This window comes from Marasmius oreades, chromosome 5 (genome assembly GCF_018924745.1).
Source record: "Marasmius oreades isolate 03SP1 chromosome 5, whole genome shotgun sequence".
In the NCBI taxonomy this organism is placed as follows: Eukaryota; Fungi; Basidiomycota; class Agaricomycetes; order Agaricales; family Marasmiaceae; genus Marasmius; species Marasmius oreades.
Genome location: NC_057327.1, coordinates 2251974 through 2269905, shown reverse-complemented (window position 1 = coordinate 2269905; position 17932 = coordinate 2251974). Strand labels below are relative to the sequence as shown.

The following is a 17932-nucleotide window of genomic DNA, read 5'->3' as shown; positions in this document are numbered from 1 at the left end:
GAAGGGACCTTCAGCTACATGTCTACACCTGCCAATACCTGGTCCAGCGGTCGACAGCCAGGTCTTTATATTGACACCAGCATTATTCAGACACTCAATGCGAGTGGCGAAACGTCATTATCGCCAAACAGTCGACTACCCAATGACATTGTTCCCTCTTTCCTCGTATCCGAATCACCTTCAGCCTCCGAGAAACGTCCCGTCTCTCCACTCACAAAATCTTTCAAAGGGCCACCAACAGGCTCACATAAGGAAGGACATAGCAGGAGAGCCGAGGTAAGAAAGTTACTTGGGCATGTATTGAACCAATTGAGCCATCGAACGATGCCGCCTACTGTCTACGACACTTTCGACGTGTATGGGAATGGAAAAAGTTCAGCAGTTGGTGATTTTGTGAAGAGCACCATTAAAGGAGGAGGAAATTTTAGGTCTACCGAGCATGTACTCGAGGACGAGGATGGCACAGACGTGTTTTCTACAGATGAGACGTTTGAACTCATGGTCCAACTCAGAGACGTTTTGACTATGGCTCGAGCGCAAGGTTGGAAAATGTTTGATGACGGGTACGGCTTCATATCTTTTCCTCCCGTCTCCGGGCTAAAGCAGGATCCTAGCGCTCCTGAGGACCGTGAAAGATATCGAGAATCAGGCGCTAGATCGTCTTCCCCGTTTCGTCGCTCCTTGAGCAGTCTCCAGCCCATTGGAAGACGTTCCAGGTCACCTTCGCCCGCTTTTGGAAAGCAAGACAGAGACCCAGGGCTTCTAGCAAAGTGTATATCTATCTTATCCTCGATAGTGCTGGAAGATTGCCGATTCAAAGTGGCATCACCTAGGCCCACTCGCCCTCCAAATGCCTTGCAGGCCATGACGTTGGAAGTGGCTAGATTCCTTCTCTATACCCATCGCCATAGCCCGAGCACTATCTCTGATATAGCATTTGCTCTTATTCCTGCTTTCGCCACTTTCCCTTATGAAATTTGTGGGCGTCTATTGGCTTTCTTCGAAGAATGTGTGGTTCGGAACGCGCTGGCTGAACTGAGATTATTTCAAGGATTAGATAGCAATTCGCTAGTTGAAGAAATGAGTGGTATGCTCTCTTTTGGCCTGGCCTACCATCCCAATTTAAACCATGGACAGAAAAAATGGACAGGATGGCACCCGGTGCCATATCTATTCAAGTAGATGAAGCGCCAGACGAAGGTAGCTCTGGGACTGATTCAAGTTGGGCGCAGTGGTCAACAGTATTGTCGACGACACTGGCCCTCAGATCGTCCAATGCACCAATGCAACAGCGGATTTCACATCTCCTGTCCTCCTTTGTTAAACCTCTTCTCGCGGCGGCTTTGGAGCGGTTTGAGATGACAACGGAACCACACAGTCGTGGGGATGTCACATACCGTCTTCACCGACTCGTTACAGTGATCGTGGACCTTAAATTTGATGCATATTTGGATATCTTGGAAGTGTTGGCATACCACACCTCGAACGCAAAAAGACCAGCCGCCCATCTTCTTGCCACATTCTGGCCGAAAGCGATTGGCCATGTCGCTATCAGTAGACCTCCAGTGGGGCCGATTGCAGAGATCACAAATGGTCGACTATTTCAGCACTCATCACAGTCCCATCAATTTGTCCCCTGGCGATTTGGATGTAATCGTTCCTCGACGCCCACATCCGCACAGGAGCACAAATGTAACATCTGCACTCATGATATTGAAGGATTCGGGCTATTTTGTTCTCTCTGCATGTGTTCGGTACATCTTGGCTGTTACAAATTCCCGGAAGGAAATTTGTTCCTAAATCATTCGTCGAAGTCGAGTCAGAAAACGAAAAGGGCCACTCTCTATCGATTCTCAACGATACCCTGTCGCGAATCTCGCGAAAGAAGGAGGGACAAACATTGCTTGAAACCCGTCAATCTGTTCACACTCACCGTCTGTTCTGTCTGTCGAGAACCGTTATGGGGATGTCGTGCACAAGGTGTTCATTGCATAAATTGTCTGCAATTCGTCCACGCCTCCTGCACGACGAGTTCGAGTTTCACCGTGTGTGAAGTGACGTCGGGATCTGACTCCCCAACTTCTGTCAATATTTCGTGGTCTTCCTTGAGGCAGACGTGCATGAAATTTTATGCAGATGCATTGTCCTTGAATCCAGGTGGCCTCCGACTGAAATCATTTGAGGATATCTCGTCCATCTCTGGGACGTTGTGGACCCAAGTACAACTACTGGAGAACGGTGTCACCCATGGCACACTCGTCGTAGACGGTGCTGCACCACGGTCTACCGATTACACTACTCAAGAATTTGAACTTCACCATGTTTTATTTTGGTGTACAGAGTTAATCTCCTCTGGAACTCTAGCTCCCTCACCAGGGACGATGGACTATGTCCAGTACAACTCCATCCAACGTCAAGATGATTCCTTGTTTTTCGATTGGTCGTATCTTATCTTCGTCTCAGCCGCCATCAAAATGCCATTGGAACCTACCGGCAACGCCAGCGGTGGGCTCCTGCCCGTCGCGTCGCCGGTAGATTCTGGTAGCGTTGAACCGCGCGGGGAGGATGTGACACATCCCTTCGAAATAGCACCACTTTCCCATTTGAGGGACGTGCTTGGTCGTGAATTCTACTTCCACTGTGATATCGCTGCCATATTCATGCTCTCCCACCTCCATCATATGGGTTTTATTGAAAGGCTCGATTCAGAACCATTGTTGTTCGAAGACGGCAACAAACACACGTTGTGCACATTTCCACTACCTCTCGGGCTTGACGTCTCTTCCGATGTGGAAACCCTGTTTGCAGCTGTGGAAGCTAGTCTTTCGGATTTGGACCTATTTGTGAACGAAGTTGGGTGGTTACTACTCAACAGAAGGCTCTGGCCGTCAGGATCAGCTTCTGAATATGCACTGGGCCGGCTCATGAGGAGCATTCTGATGTGGATTCTTGCAGAGGTGGATTCTCCCCCCTTCATGTTCATGCGCTTGTTGACAATGAACAGGATGAAGATCTAGCTACGATACTTCGAGACTATCTCGCTAAACAACTCCCGCTTCCTGGCGTTCGATCCATCAATGACCCCGCCCCCTGGCCCCCAGTCCACGGTACCCGCCATGCGCCCTCGGCTTCCGTGAACAATGGCGGTGATTATGTCGCATCCCGGCGTGCATTAGTCAATAGATATGCTATTCCATGGCTAGCTGCGTTACACAACCAAGATTCCGACAAGTATGCTGCAATCCTGTACGATATATGCAATGAGGTCGTCGATAACACTTCCCAATTCACCTGGGAGACTCTCCAGCACCCCGAAAAGGTCCGTGTAGTTAAATTTTTGTTTGTTGCGGATTTAAACACTAATATACTTAATCAGGATCCTGATAAATATGAGAAGATCCTGCGCCTCATGTTGAGGGTGTCTCATAACTCAATCATGTTCAGTGCTTCAGAGGCCCTCTTTGTTCGATGGTTGCGCGATATGGGTTCCTCGCGTGGCACGCCTCCAGTCTGTCTAAATTTTTTCATACCTTAACTTAACACTGATGAGTTCACTTGCAGTCTTTACCCTCCTTGACTCGTATCTTCCAACGTGAACCAGATTCCTCTCAACGGTACAGCATTCTGGATGGTAGCGTCCTACTCTCTGATGCTCTACGTTTTGAACCTTGGAGCCTCGTCGCAGATACGGCTTCCGAATCCGGTGAAGGTCTACAGATAAGTTTACAGTGGTTGCGAATATTTGCATCCTCTGGGATCAGCATTCCCTATATCACGCTTGAGCAGATGGTGAACCTCGTAGGACAATCAGAAGATGCTGCTCTCGATTTCACTCATATACTGTTGTTGACTGCTTGGCAAAGATCCCCCGACCGAGAAAGAGTTCAGAAATTGGTCGCCACTTTACATTCGCGAATGCACGTATCCTTCATAAAATCGTTACAGAAACGGGTAGAACCCACACAAAGGTGCGTTGACAAAGTCCAACCATGATACCTTTGCCTAACGAATAAATAGCATCACAATTCTTAAGCGATCACTGGCCGTATGTCTTTTGCTGTATGGTTGTGATCGAGAAAAAATTGTCGCCAGCGGCCTCATCTCGGAGGGTGAGATGAAAGATCTACCATCCAGGTAAGAATTCATCTCTTTGACGTCAACCTCACTCTGATTGAAAGACTCAACTGGGAATGTAGAAGGAAATCTTCGTATCAAGTTCCAGCAATGGTGGATCCTATCGTGATCGATCCTTCTTTGATGGTTATCCTCGAAGCCTATATGTCTGCCAACAACGATACTATCTCCTGTATCATTGGCAGATTCCTGAATTGCTTTTTGATGGATTCGCCATATTTGGAGGCACATGAAGTTGACAACTTTATTTTACGAAACGGACGCATGTTGTGCAATAGGTAAGAACAGAACACTGTTTGCGTGTGCAGTAATAGAACGTGATCCTCGGCAAATTTCCAGTGCTTTTCTGTTTTATGGCATCCAACGACAAGAGTTATTTGCGCTGAGGTTTGGATTCCTTTTAAGGGTTGTCGTTGTCGACACACAGCCTTTCAGGGAGCTACTCGAAAACCTGTTCGGGTCAGAAGGCGATTGGGAATTCAGGTTTGGATATCCTTTTCTATGGTGGTGTTCTTCTAACATCCAAGCTTCCTCAAGACTGGCAGCCGTGAGAAAGCTTTTTCGTCTTATACTAGACATCAAGGTGCCTGCTCAAACGGTGGAGGGTCGGCAGTGGAGATCAAGCATCACCGACGTGTTCTACTTTTTTTTTGGGTCTCTTTGGCGCGATGAAAAGGTACGTCAAAACCTCGCTTCCGTACGTGTATCTTATGGGATGTGTCATAAAGCAAGAAATTCGTGTCGCTGTCGAGATCCTTTGTTCTACATTACTCCCTAGCCATTTCGAAGAAATTTCATTATGTTGGACTGAGCTTTTCGCTACCTCTCCGGTCGAGGAACGGTTGAAGCTCGCCGCGTTTCTTGTTCAGTTACGTTCTCAGTTCCCATCGTGGCAAGGTACGCTGATCAGTTGCAATTGACGCCTGCTTCAATCTAACCTTCCAACGTCAGTGCTATCTTGGAATGTCATCCTCGAAATCCTCGCAGAGGATCATTTTGACCAAGAAGCCAGTAATAAGCGAGACGGTGCTTTGTCTTCCCATCTGGTAAGCCCCCGGTTTTGTTTGAGTGGTGGCATATCCCGCTGAGCTCCATTTAGTCCATGTATGGGCTGACAGCCACAGAGGAGGATGGCAACTCCTTGTCGCCTCAAGGCATGAATAACGAGATGACTAGCCTCCGTGTCAGTGTCAAATTGACTAGCCTCAACCGTCTTCTGATAGCAGCATAGGTCTCCATCTTGTTATTGAGCCTTGACATGGTCGCCAACGGAATCCTCGTAGATCACAATGATCTTCTGAGAATCAAGTTGCATGTGGCGCGCGTGTTCGGTTTCGATGACGTTCACGCTGTTCCAGCACCAAATGGTCTTACGTTCTTGGTGAAGTTTGGGAAGCTCGTTTCCGTTCCCCAATACGCCATACCATGCATAAGTCAACTCCTTCCACTGTTAGATTCTCCTCATCCCGCCCCACTGATATCTATCGAGCCGCCTCGGGGTAATACCACTCCCCTTCTCGTCGGAGCAGTATTCATCGATGTACTGCTCGGCCTTTTCTCGTCTGCGAAAGAAATCACGTCCCTTCCCATCTTGTCCGTCAAGAGCTTGCTCGAAAGCCTCAGTGTAGTCATTTACAAGCATAACTTCGAAAACATCTACATCCGACATCTACAACCTTCCCTTAAACAAGCTGTGACTCTCACCTTGGAGTTGATGCTAGAAGACATCAACTACGAATGTCGCCAGCTAGCATTATATGTAACTCAGGCATATATCCGGAAATTCCACGGCACTATGCGCTCCCTCATACAGTACGCATTCATTCTGTTTCAATGTTAACTTCTCTGACTTGAACACACCCAGCTATGCCCTTGAGCAAGTAGCAAAGCTTGTCATTTCCCAGAGTCATACCACGCAAGATCCATTCTTGGACCAAGCCAGATCCTTCCTCGAAAACACCTTGCAGACGTACGACTCAGCGACCATCTCCAAGTGTAAGCGCTGACATAAACCATCTTCTTTCTTAAATAGATATTCTAGTAATGGCATATTCGTCGGACTCATACGAGTACGTCTCCCTTCGACCTAATTGTTGAGAACCACGATAGACGAAGGATTGTGTTCCAGAGGAAACTCGACCGAGGCATCTTCGTCGTTTTAAAGCAGGTCCTGGACGCCAATGCAAAGGAGAAGCACGGGGGAGAAAGCCTACGAGAATATCTACTGAGAGACACTCTTCCACGAGCTGTTGAAAGCGATCGTCACGTTTTTCAAGATGTGTTGAACAACCTCCAGACTTATGTGGAGGATGTACACCACCAGAATTACAGCAAGGAGTTCATGATGTGTCAGTTCACTTATCCCATACTTTCCGTTTACCTGAGTGCTAATATTTAGCCTCAGTCGTCGGGCAGCATCTGACGCTCTTGGCTCGACGCATTTCTGAGTGGACGCCAGACTTTGTCAGTCCTGGCCCTTTGCTCAACATTGCAGCTATCCTCATGCAACACAACAAGGCACAGTCTCGGGTAGGTACTACTTGCTTTGCAACATCCCCAGCCTATTTATATCTCGATAGGAAATGTTGTCATACACCGAAACTGTCCTTAGGGTGGCGCTTACTAGATTGACCGTCGACACGCCGACGCTCTCGCGACTCGTTCACGTCACTTCGGCCTTATACAAGCGATCCGACCAACAGGGCACAAATATCATAATTATGGTGCTATTTGAGATTCTGAGTGATGGTCTTCGAATGAAGTCCCGCGTACTCTCAGAAACAATCGGTGCACTCGCACAAACAATAATGACAACCCACGCTGCGGGGGTACCGTTAACAAGATGCTATAATAATCTCTTCGTCGGATTAGCTGGGCCTGGCCTTCATTTCCTTTTCAATCACCCATGGGGTGATACACGGTCGGAGAAAGACTTGAAGGTCTCACTTGTGGTAGCGAAGATGGTGTTCGCGACGGTAAGTGAATCAGACATGATCGCTGTGATGGCCGAACAAGGAAATGAGGTTTGCATCTTCAATCTCCTTTTGTATCGCTCAGTAACTTTTTTGTAGAAATTGGGACGGCAAAGTATGAGTATGCGAGGATGGAATGTTCTCGTTCTCGCTATGCTCATGGAGGGTTCAGAGTCTTGGTGGGATCTCATGTTCTCGCAGCTTGGAGCATTGTCTGTTGCCCATCACGCAGCCTTAAAAAGCTATACACACCCCAATGGCACCATAACTGAGTCTGCCATCCCCGATATCAATCATGCCTATATAGCGATCAAATTGTGGCTCATGCTTGCACAGAAGAAATCCACAAGAATTGGCGCAGGCGATGATTTCGCATTGAAGGTCTGGGAACATCTTTGGCCCCCATTCGAGGCACTGTTGTCCGCGTTTGCACCGGAGGTACAAGCAGGACTGCCTATGGTGAGTTGATTGAAGCCGTGATATGTGGCATGAAACAAACTTTTGACCCATTGCATACTCAGACTTTAGCTCTACTGGTGTGGTCAACGGTTGCAGACCTATTCGTGTTTGTGCGGAATTTACGGAGTTCAGTCACACTGCATACATCCTCTCAACTCTTGATTTTGGAAGGCCTGAAGTCCCTCGGCACTGGGAGCGATGCGCAGGTAGGCAAGGTAAGTTTCTATATTTGAAGGAAAGATTTCTGCTGAATATCGTCTTTGGACAGCTCTCGCGAGCAATTCGAAGCTTGAATGAACCTCCATCATATCTTTCGAACGAAGCTATGATAGACCAAGTAGCAAAAGACATCATTGCGACTGAGAAGCTTCGAGAATTAGACGTTCTGAGTAGGGAAGCAGCGAAAATGATTCCGGAACGTAGAGGGATACGACAGGAATATTCCCAAGGTCCTAATTAGAACGAGCTGAGGTCCGCCATGTGTACAATTAAAATAATTGAGAATAATGCAAGGATTATGGAAGGGAGTGAGGCTCTTGCACTATGCAGTTCTGAGCCTGGCTTTTTGCGCTTGTTTTCGTTTCTCTTTCATGATAGTCGAGCCGACGAAGAATCCAATGGCTGACATGCCAATGACGAGAACGAACGCAGGCAATCTCACAGCCCATTCGCGTGGTGGAAAGAAATCATAAATTTGACTCGATGGATCAAAGAAAGGCTGATAGAAAGTAAGCAAGCCTTCGGATATAGCGAGAATTTCACGCACCAGCAGAATCGCCCACGTCGTGTAATACACAAACACCACGGTAGCTGTTAGCAGCATTGCACTTCCAAGTGCTTTGTCGCTCGTTCCCTAACATAATAGTCAAAAATAAGCGGCTGCAGGATCAACGAAGTTAACATTACCATTTTTCTTAATATTTCCAGATGACGGTGAAGGACGTGTCATGAGCTCAGCGCGTGCACTGACCCACGATCGCATGGACTCTCGATGGACACTCATGTATTTGCTTCTCTAGCTCAAGTCCGAATTCTATTGGTTCCAATAGGACCTATATCTTCTACCTTGTTTGAGAAACATGCCTCTGAAATCCGAAGTTTCGACTCCATACGCCTTGGAGACATTCCGGAGGCTAACAACGATGAACGAGGTCCGATTTCTTGAACTACTTCCTAATCCCTAGATCTAATGATGCATCATAGCTCGATTTACACCAAAGCCCCTCTCGATGGGTCATTTACATCTGAGCTACCCTTCCCACCCCCCACCAGCTCCCCATTCACCGCTCTCTCTCATTCGACCTTCTCACTTTCCTTTGGCTGTTATCGGGATTGCGTCATGTTCTCAGACCGTAAACATTTCCTCTGTGAACTCTCAGTTCAATTCTGCCGTGCTCACTATGTTCTCTGGCGACGTGCCGTATCCTCTCGCGAAGAACTGCTTCGTATTCGAAGAGGGTGATGGTACTTCTAGTATTTCCGGGAATGAGAGCATTCCAGGTCTGGTAATCTTTCCAAGTGTGATGGGGAATACAAAGTTGTACATCGGGACCCTTTTGGCGGACCTTTGTTCAAACATACTTGGCGAGTTCAGTGTATTGGTGCGTTCTTTCGTATGTCATACATTAATGTAAACTGAACATGATCTCAGCTTCAACGACTCGAAAACCCACTCGGCAATGAATATCTCAATGCATCCTCCCTCCCTACACTCCCTCCTCTATCAGAAATGCCTTTGTCTCTGGATATGACCAGCGGTCGCCTTCCTACATTACCCTCGCACAACAGCCACCCGGAAATATCAAGAGTAACTTCATTATCTGCGCCCCAAATGAAGCGAAACTCGTCCCTTGGCGTACCAACGGCCAAGAAACGAATCAGTGGAATCGGGGCTGCTTCATCCGATGGACGACTGTACAAAGTGATGGCCGACCTCTTTCTTTTGTCCGGAAGGACGCAAGACGCTAGTATATGGTACACACCACTTTTTCTTACTTTGACGCAAAATCTGAAATTGGGGCTTCAGGTATACTGAAGCCTTGCAATTATTCAAGCCCTCGGTTGACAGCATATGGCAGGCATCAGCCCTCGAAGGGCTAGCTACTATTTCGGTCCTCGATGCATGGTCGACTGGCCAAGGCCTAGTGAGTCACGGCAATCTTCAGGCGATGCTTTTGTGTTGATTGAGACGGTTTCAGCAAACATCTTCCAATACTTCGCGAGAGCCGTGGAGTGAATCTTCAGACAAGTTGACTCAAGCGACTGCATTGTACTGTAAGCCATCAATCATCGAGGGCGAGCAGAATATGTCCTTGTTGTCATATCTCTATTGCACATGTGTCCTGCGGCATTCATCTCTGCTCTTTTCCATCTGGTCGGCCAAAGGCTGGGGACCTTTAGCTTTCACGACAATGCTACATTCTGGCCCAATCCCATACGTACCTCCTACCGTTACTCAGGAAACACGGGACTCCTGGTCTAAGGTGGAAAGGCTTAGTATGATATCTGGAGTTTCGCGCCACTCCATTTCCAATGTCATTGCTCAGGCTCACGGACCATGGCTTCTCCATCTTGGTGTCCGGGAACGAATATCCATTCTTGAGGTGATGGCTAGCATGTATTCTTGCCTGGGCTACAAGAGGAAGGAGGCCTATATACTGCGAGAAGTTCTCGGTTGTATAATGGATCTTATCGTTTGCGGACGTGAAGATGGAAGCCATCCCCCTTTTAGCAACGGGGCAGGACTTGGTATCCACGGTATAACAGCCAATTCAACCACTCAAGTCGGAGTACGCTTAACTGAGCGCTCTGATGGGAACCAGAGCGTTTTGGAGCTTCTAAAGAGAGTTTGTCGAGTGCTTGGTGTGAATTTGGATGCCGTGAAAACTGTCGACTTACTTGACAGCCCAATTTCACCTGCTACCGACGATACTGCAGATAACCAGGAGCCATTTGGATGGCCAGAACTCCAAGTAGGGGTAATCAGAGAGTCTATCGCAGTTGCTGAGGCGTTGCCCGGTAAGTGGCGACCATCTCCGATCTTGTACGGAGCTGGAAGTTTCGATAGATTTCCTTGCTGTCGCACAATACGCCCTCTCGTCATTGAAAACCCTCATCGATGTCCTTACTCCCGGAGACCAGTATCATTTATACTCGACGGCTGCTCGTGCCTTGTCTACCGCCAAACGGAGAGGTTCCAGTACAGGAGTCGAGTTCTGGCTCAGCAGACCTATAGTCAGCATTGCCCTTGCACCGTAAGTGTACCGTTTCTTTCGTGTAGGATGTCTCATAATAGCAACAGACTCCCTTTGATACGTTTACCGATTGAGAAGCCTATGTCCGCGCTTCAACCCCGACCATCCGATCCTAACACTATATTAACTGGTGCCACTGATCCATTTCTCTACAATCCTAGGCGTGTGGATAATGCTCAGGTCAGTACGTTACTTGCTCAAAATTGCTCTATTCCAATGATGTGTGAACAGGACAGACAACTCGTTATAGAGAACGAGGTCCTTGAATTCGTCGTGCTACTTCACAATCCCTATGCATTCGACTTAGAACTGGAGTGCGTATCGTTAAGGTACGGAGTGCAGCATGAAAGGAAAAGAATGGTCTTGATCCGCCCTTTTGTACACAGCACATCGGGAGTCCCATTCCTGTCAGAGCCCATCAGGGTTGTCATTCCAGCTTGCACGGACCAGCCCGTTATCCTTGAAGGAAAACCTCAGCGAACGGGTAATCTTGTGATTCGAGGCTGCATCGTTCAGACGCCCGGAGGTATTCGAAAGGAGATTCATCTCCCGTTGGCGACTTTCGATGAAGAAGAGCGCTGTTCTCGAGATCGCAGTTCGTTGCAATCCGAATCGGACCGCTTCAAGTATTCTGGCCTCGAAGCTCTACCATGGGAGAAGGCCATCAAACGTCAGAGCAAACATCTGGCAAAAGGGGCTTCCGATAGGACAATCCGTTATCTGGAGTGCAAAGTCGTGCCCGAGCAACCGCTTCTACGAATCCGGCGTACATCTGTAACTCATGGCGCTCTTATGTTATACGACGGTGAAATGTGCGTTCAGTCTTGATGGGAAGAATGTGCTGCTGATTTCTTGCGGGTTTAGGTCAACTCTACAGATGACACTCGAGAACATATCCCCGCTAGCTATCGATTTCATACGGCTTGTCTGTAGTGACTCTACAATTGCTCCTGCTCAACAAGCGCTCGCCGAAGGCAACCTCTCGGTGTTTGACACTTATGAAACCGAGTATGCTCTAATAAACCAACCAGTGTTTTCTTGGAACAAGAAGGACGATATGACAATACCCCCTCATCGTAAAACCTCATTGACCATTTCTTGTTTCGGCAAGGTCGGTTGGTATGTGACACTGGGTCTCTAATTTAAGTCAACAACTCATGCTTCTGTAGCACAGCGGGAACAATACATGTTTCATATTCATATGTACATCGCAGCGCCCCAGACGTTTCTGACGTCCTCCATACTCGCCAGTTATCTTTCCCCCTAATGGTCACAGTGTATCATATGTTAGAGTGCCATGGGATGGACATTCTTCCCTTCCCATCGTTCTTCCCCAAACACCTTGACAAGTCCAGCAAGGAACGGATACCCACAGCAGGCATCGACAACGAAACGAACTGGTGCTTATTTGCGGTAGATGTAAGGAACGCGTACGGTTCTCCTTTCAAGGTGTCTGTTGATCGGATGCAAGACGGTATGTACATTCCACTTGTGATCCAACATTGTGGCTCAGTGATTTCTCAGGCGTTCCGGATGCGGGGTCCTCTGTGACCATTCCACCTGGTCTAACATCGCGGTAAGCTTTAGAGATATGGATACTACTCATGTATACTCACCTCTTTACTTTAGGGTCATCATTCCGATCAGGAAATTCATCCTTTCTGAAGAACATACTTCTCGGCCAATCCCTACCTTGTCCGATAGGCAATTCGTTGTAGATAAATCCAAGCTCCCTGAAAATGAACAGAAGGTACAGCGAGAGTTGTTCTGGTATCGTGAAGAGCTCTTCAAGTCACTGTGTTGTAGATGGCAAGAGGTATTCCATTCCATCCTTCTATCAGTTTCTGTTCTTATCCTCCTGCCAGGCCAACGGAACTCGATTTGGTGATTTATCCCTTCGGCGACAACGCCTCACTTTGAACATGTTGGAAACATTGCGTTCGGAGACTATTGTTGTCAGACTCTCACTTGTTCGACATGCTACCGGTACAGGTTCGGCGGTTCCTGTGGCACAAAAACATGGAAAGCATTATCCACCTTCTTATCACATACTACGTCTGCGAACGAAAATCACCAATATGTCGCGTAAGTGTTCTTTTACCTCAGCTGCCTTTCATTCTTATGTTTTGCTCAGGTACGCCTCACGCATTGACCGTTAATATACATGTTGAACCGACAGAGCACATGATTCATGACGGCGCGCTCTCTGAAATTCCAGTCGGCACACTCGGTAAGAATGAGTCTCAAGAAATTGATGTAGGGATATGCTTCCTCAGCCATGGTCGCTTTGATATCAATGCCGTCGCAAAAGTTGTTGGGAATCCTCATCAGCACGAGAAAGGAATGACACACCTTGCATGTATCGTGGGTCCAGAGGAGTAGAGGGATCGGGCATTGGAATAGAAGTTGAGATCGCGAGAACTTGTATGAATAGCCTAAGAATGTTTTTACACTCATCCACACTGGGAAAGTTACAGTACGCTAGCATTACTCGTACTCTTCTTCTTGTTTGAAGGCTGCGGAGTAAGCTATAATGGTTCCATAAACCAAACTGGAAGGAAGGTGGGGTTAGAGAAAGACAGTAAGGAAGAGCAAGAAACATAAACACACCCTCCACCGACGATAGACATTGCGCAGGCCGTCTTATCAATCACCCCCGAGTGCGCCAGAACAACCGGAAACGCAAAACCACTCACAACAATGACGGAAGTGAGGAAGCGTCCAATATCAATCGGTCCAGCTGATTCGTATGCACCGGAGAAATCGTCGGAACCACAATGAGAAAACAACGCGTTAGGCAGTGGTGCAATAACGAAGGTCAATGCTAGGCAACATTCACTATTCAGTAGGATTCTTTACAGAATATAAATAGATCCGACGCACCAACTAGTAGGGGTAACCAATTTTGCCAGAGCGCACAAGAGAGAATGATGAGTAGGAAACCAACGGCGAGCACAAAGGACAACAGGATAACAGCTGAGGATGTTTTTCAATACTTGAAGTGATAAACTTTGTAGGCTTACTGACTTTTGAGGCCTGCAGCCATGGTAGGAAGTATCAGCTTGAAGAAATGTTGAGGATTGATTCAATGACTGCGTAACGTTGGTAAGGCTGGCAGTGACAAGGAGAGCGCTGTGCCTCCGCTGCCGGGGGTTGAACGTGACAGAAACCATATAAGGCAGTTTCCAGTTCATTACTCGAAAGTATACAAGTGTCGAGATAGAAGTAATATGCGAATAATTATAATTACAGCAGTAGGATACACGGGGAGGATAGTCTATCGAGGTCGTCTTGAAGTACGGGTCGAATAAACGTTACGGGTATCTGCCAACGGAGGGTACCGATTGCTCGATATTTTCGACTTCCCTTTACCGGGTATCAGTACATCCCCTGAAGTCGTCGAAGACGTTGAGGTTTGTAATGAGTGGTTCGGGAACGCATGTTCTCGGGGACTGAAATCTGGCACGAACTCTGGAGGCGATTTCGGCTCATTGGTTGACAAGTTCTCGGGAGTGGCCTCCTGCCCTCCGTCTAATTCCAGTGCGGTAGTATCATCCGGTAGAGGTGATTGTTCGGGCACAGGAGGTTCACCACCAACAGAAGAACTCTCACGAGTACGCCACTCCTGTAGAAGTATATCCCTTTCCTTTGTCAAGTCCCAACTATCGACGTACTGCCAATTGCGTTTGCGCGGTGTGCTGCCAGTTGGAACATCTTGCTTGGTGGACTCCTTCCTCAATAATGCATAGCCTTGTTGGAGAGACGAGAAGCTCGTGCTCGCAACGTCCTTAAAGGTTTCTGCCATATTCTGAAGTTCTTTGGTCTGGATCGGAGTGGAGTTAGTTGAAGATGGATCGTAAGAAGAAAAAAATATACTCACATGTGATGTGGTGTGTTCAACGTATGTCTGCACACTTCCGGACACCGTATTTAGACCACGGTGCAGAAGACCGAGACCTGATCGTACATTTCCAGCTGTCGTTTCTACAGCCTCCAATCGTGCACGCTTAGCGTTCGAATAGGTCGTGAATGCTAATAGAAGGCTTTAGAGCACGGCCCGTCTCATCCATTTATACACATACCTTCCGTACAAGAGGAGGACATGGCTTGTGATTGTGCTTGAACTTCTCGAGAGTATGATTGAATTTCTTTCGACATTTTCCGTTTAGCATTGGAAAGGTCTAACTGGACACTTTCTCGTGCCGCGGTGGACGCCTGTAGGAAACCCAATCAGTAGAAAATAAATGATGAATTTTTGTCCTCTTTGACCTTAGTTGACTCTTCTGTCATTGCGTTGGATTGTTTCTTGGTTTTTTCGAGATGCTGATTTAATGCCGTGCCCTCGCCTTGCATGCCGTCTATGATCATTTGATGTCGCTCCGAAAATGAGCCCATAGAATCGATGGCAACTTCGTTGACGTATCTCATTGGAAGCAAGGCCGCCCGCAAGTCCTGATCTCGAGCTTCTACATAGTCCCCCAGCAGTCCCGATATGCGTTGGATCAGATTATCCTTAGCTTTGGCGTTCTCGACCTTTTGTTGCTCGAGCACCTGCAAAAGTTCCTGGTTCTGTTTCCGAAGTCGCACGATCTCGGCTTGAGCAGCGTCATTCGCAGTTGCATGGACGGTAAGAATCGATTCACGCTGAGAATCGACAAACGTTGAGGTACTGGACAATATCGATTCCAGCAGAGCATGCAACACCTTGATACTGTTGGCGAATTCCGAGGAAATGTCCAACAGTGCGCTCTCGAGCTGATGATGGATTTCTTCGTTTCTTGCAGTCATGCTCTCTTCCCACTGTTTGGAGCCAGTCTGAAGAGCATCGCATGTTTTCCCAAGGACCTTCCGAAAACCCTCGAGGGCTTGAGCCTCTGTGGAATTGTGGGCACGAATGGATTGCAAAGCGTCATTTATGACCTGAAGTTGGTTTTCAATCCCGCTGACATGTGAACCGAGGGTCATCGTTTCCCTCGCTCCGAATTCTTGAACAATCTGTCGCAGTGCGGCGGCTTTGGTAGTGGAAGACTCAACGAACTCGTCAAGTCTCAACGAAAGAATGCCCGCAGCTGAAGTAATGGTCTTGCCATAGACTTCGACAGCCTGTGAATTAGAATCCAATACGGAACTTTTGCGATCTACACATTGATTAATATAATGAGAAACAATGACGGGATCACTTACGAAGTTTATCAAACAAGCCACCAAGATCCTGTATGCTATTGTGAGCAACCAGTTTCAAGCCGTGGGCGACGGAGTCGAGAGCATCTTCGGTCGTTTCGAATGCTTGTCGAACAAATATTTCTTCTTCTAAAGCAACTTTCGCACCCTGTAATTCTGCGCCCTTCTCAAACAGTTCACTCTCGGTCACCTCCAGTTTCTCTTTGGTTTCTTTCAACTCGGCGTCTCGCTTCATCAACAGGCCAATACTCTGCTCGAACTCTTCCCGTACGGCCCGCATCTGGTTCTCAATAATTTCTACCTGCTTCTTTGCCTCTTGAAGCTCTGTTTGTCTGAGTTCTTGCTCGGTTGTGAGCTGTGCCCAGGACTCTTCGGAGATGTAGATGCCACTCTTTTCCCTTGCTGCTAGCAGATCTGACTTGAGGCGCTCCATTTCAGCAATATATTCCTTGAGTAGTGAGTTGCGAGTCATTCGCTGATTGAGTTCGGGCTTGTTCTTAATAGATTTCGCATGCATTGCATAATCGAGGGTAGAAAGAGTCTCCTCCAGATTCGAGCGCGCAGGTGATATAGTGGCAATGATACACGTCTTAGTGTGTCCACCGAGGGAGTCTTGAAGTAGTCTCGTCAATTTTGATTCCCTGTTCAGTCTTGAGTGATAGCGACGGGAGCGTAGAAATCGCACTTGCCTGTAAGGGACATGTTGAGATTTATCAACAAGCGCATTTATCACTCTCCCCAACGTCAAAAGACTTTGATTGATCATTCCTGCTTCTCTCGCCCTCTTATTTTCAGCTCCCGACCGTCCAATGTTTTCTGAACCAGCCAAGTCGACCAAATTGAATTTTCCAACTCTCAGTAGATCTTCTCCAACGATACCATTGTCTTTCGTGTGCACTGTCAAGGTAAATATCGAGTGTGATCTACTAGAGTGGTCGTTGAACTTGGTCGCTGCAATCTGGCGTCGATGACTGCCTTTAGCTAGAAGGGCAAGCGCATCTGCACAAGACTTGACGGGAATCTCTTCAACGCCTTGTATGAAGACGCCTCGCTTGTTAGAATCTTCGTAGATCTTCAGCCCGCCGTCGAACGCCTTCCCATTGTCCTTAGACCCCAAACCCATCGGCTGAGTGGATCCGATGGGTGCCGCTAGGTCGGACGCCAACAGATCGCGCAATTCCTCATTGTAGAGCTCGATATAGGATACCTTCACGCTGAAGTCCGTGTTTTTTTTCTCGAGGTGGTGAAATAAACGAAATAAAACGCGGGGTATCATACCAGCATGGGAAGAGGGGTTTCCCATGGGAGTTGGTAGGAGGTCGCCGTGCATGGTGTAACTAAGAGAGTCGTTAGTCTATGAGTCAAGAGATTATGAATGGATACGCAACGTTTTCCCCGTTCCTGTTTGTCCGTATGCAAACAGTGTACAGTTATAGCCCTCTACAACCTGCTCTAACATAGGATTCACAACCTCATGGTACACCAATGCCTGGTCAGCTTCAGGACCAAAAACCAAGTCAAAAGGATACGTCCTGACAGGTGGAAGAGTCACGACGCCAAGGGTGGATTGTGGGGATGCTGTTTCGATAGAAAGTTGACTGCTCTTTGCACCTTCCGAAGTTACGATGATAGGCGAGTTGTCTTGGATTTCTCGTTCCGAGCGCCTGCGACAGCGAATGACGACTTTAATATTCGTATCCGCCTCCTCGTTCTTCCGAGCGGATTTTTGACCGGTGGCAGCGTTGCTGGACTGTTCTTCATTAGCCCGGGTGGAAGGAGCGGATTTCGACATTACTGAGCGAGATCTAGGAGGAAGAGGCGCCATGGCTTTAGGATTTGATGTCGCACGCGAAGATGGGGGACGACGGGTAGCCATAGATAGATTTGTAGCGAGAAGGCTGCTCAAGCCCCCGATGGACGTCTATAAATGAC

The 17932-nt window shown here is 47.7% G+C and overlaps 4 protein-coding genes across 4 annotated transcripts; 2 read left to right on the top strand and 2 right to left on the bottom strand.

Moving 5' to 3' along the window:
* Nucleotides 1-18: 18 nt before the first annotated feature.
* E1B28_008832 (uncharacterized protein) lies at nucleotides 19-8284 on the top strand (the record flags this gene model as incomplete). Its single annotated transcript, XM_043153666.1, has 22 exons — nucleotides 19-563; nucleotides 615-1087; nucleotides 1138-2957; nucleotides 3005-3319; nucleotides 3377-3508; nucleotides 3562-3968; nucleotides 4018-4134; nucleotides 4197-4412; nucleotides 4474-4617; nucleotides 4672-4810; nucleotides 4863-5031; nucleotides 5086-5180; nucleotides 5234-5317; nucleotides 5366-5946; nucleotides 5999-6103; nucleotides 6167-6203; nucleotides 6263-6482; nucleotides 6539-6663; nucleotides 6714-7157; nucleotides 7206-7565; nucleotides 7628-7780; nucleotides 7834-8284. The coding sequence occupies 22 exons, from the start codon at nucleotides 19-21 to the stop codon at nucleotides 8023-8025; spliced, it is 6873 nt and encodes a 2290-aa protein (XP_043008950.1). The 3' UTR covers nucleotides 8026-8284.
* A 247-nt stretch (nucleotides 8285-8531) lies between these two features.
* E1B28_008831 (uncharacterized protein) lies at nucleotides 8532-13223 on the top strand. The gene is made up of 15 exons (XM_043153665.1): nucleotides 8532-8716; nucleotides 8769-9166; nucleotides 9217-9539; nucleotides 9592-9709; nucleotides 9764-10583; nucleotides 10633-10819; nucleotides 10867-10999; nucleotides 11051-11148; nucleotides 11206-11631; nucleotides 11684-11938; nucleotides 11989-12293; nucleotides 12344-12395; nucleotides 12449-12635; nucleotides 12685-12904; nucleotides 12954-13223. Exons 1-15 carry the CDS (start codon nucleotides 8557-8559, stop codon nucleotides 13199-13201), a joined length of 3930 nt encoding a protein of 1309 aa, XP_043008949.1. The 5' UTR covers nucleotides 8532-8556; the 3' UTR covers nucleotides 13202-13223.
* Nucleotides 13224-13306: 83 nt separating this feature from the next.
* E1B28_008830 (uncharacterized protein) lies at nucleotides 13307-13865 on the bottom strand (the record flags this gene model as incomplete). The annotated part of the gene is made up of 4 exons (XM_043153664.1): nucleotides 13307-13370; nucleotides 13430-13643; nucleotides 13703-13795; nucleotides 13847-13865. 4 exons carry the CDS (start codon nucleotides 13863-13865, stop codon nucleotides 13307-13309), a joined length of 390 nt encoding a protein of 129 aa, XP_043008948.1.
* A 231-nt stretch (nucleotides 13866-14096) lies between these two features.
* On the bottom strand, nucleotides 14097-17876 carry E1B28_008829 (uncharacterized protein; the record flags this gene model as incomplete). The annotated part of the gene is made up of 7 exons (XM_043153663.1): nucleotides 14097-14642; nucleotides 14700-14851; nucleotides 14902-15034; nucleotides 15089-15957; nucleotides 16004-16641; nucleotides 16690-17337; nucleotides 17389-17876. 7 exons carry the CDS (start codon nucleotides 17874-17876, stop codon nucleotides 14097-14099), a joined length of 3474 nt encoding a protein of 1157 aa, XP_043008947.1.
* Nucleotides 17877-17932: the final 56 nt, after the last annotated feature.

Excerpts from the sequence above, each read along its gene's own strand:
- E1B28_008831 (XM_043153665.1), top strand. The coding sequence starts at position 8,557 with ATGGACACTCATGTATTTGCTTCTCTAGCTCAAGTCCGAATTCTATTG. Across the intron at positions 11,939-11,988 it reads TGTTTCGGCAAGGTCGGTTG|CACAGCGGGAACAATACATG; the intron begins GTATGTGACACT and ends ATGCTTCTGTAG. Across the intron at positions 12,905-12,953 it reads GAAAATCACCAATATGTCGC|GTACGCCTCACGCATTGACC; the intron begins GTAAGTGTTCTT and ends TGTTTTGCTCAG.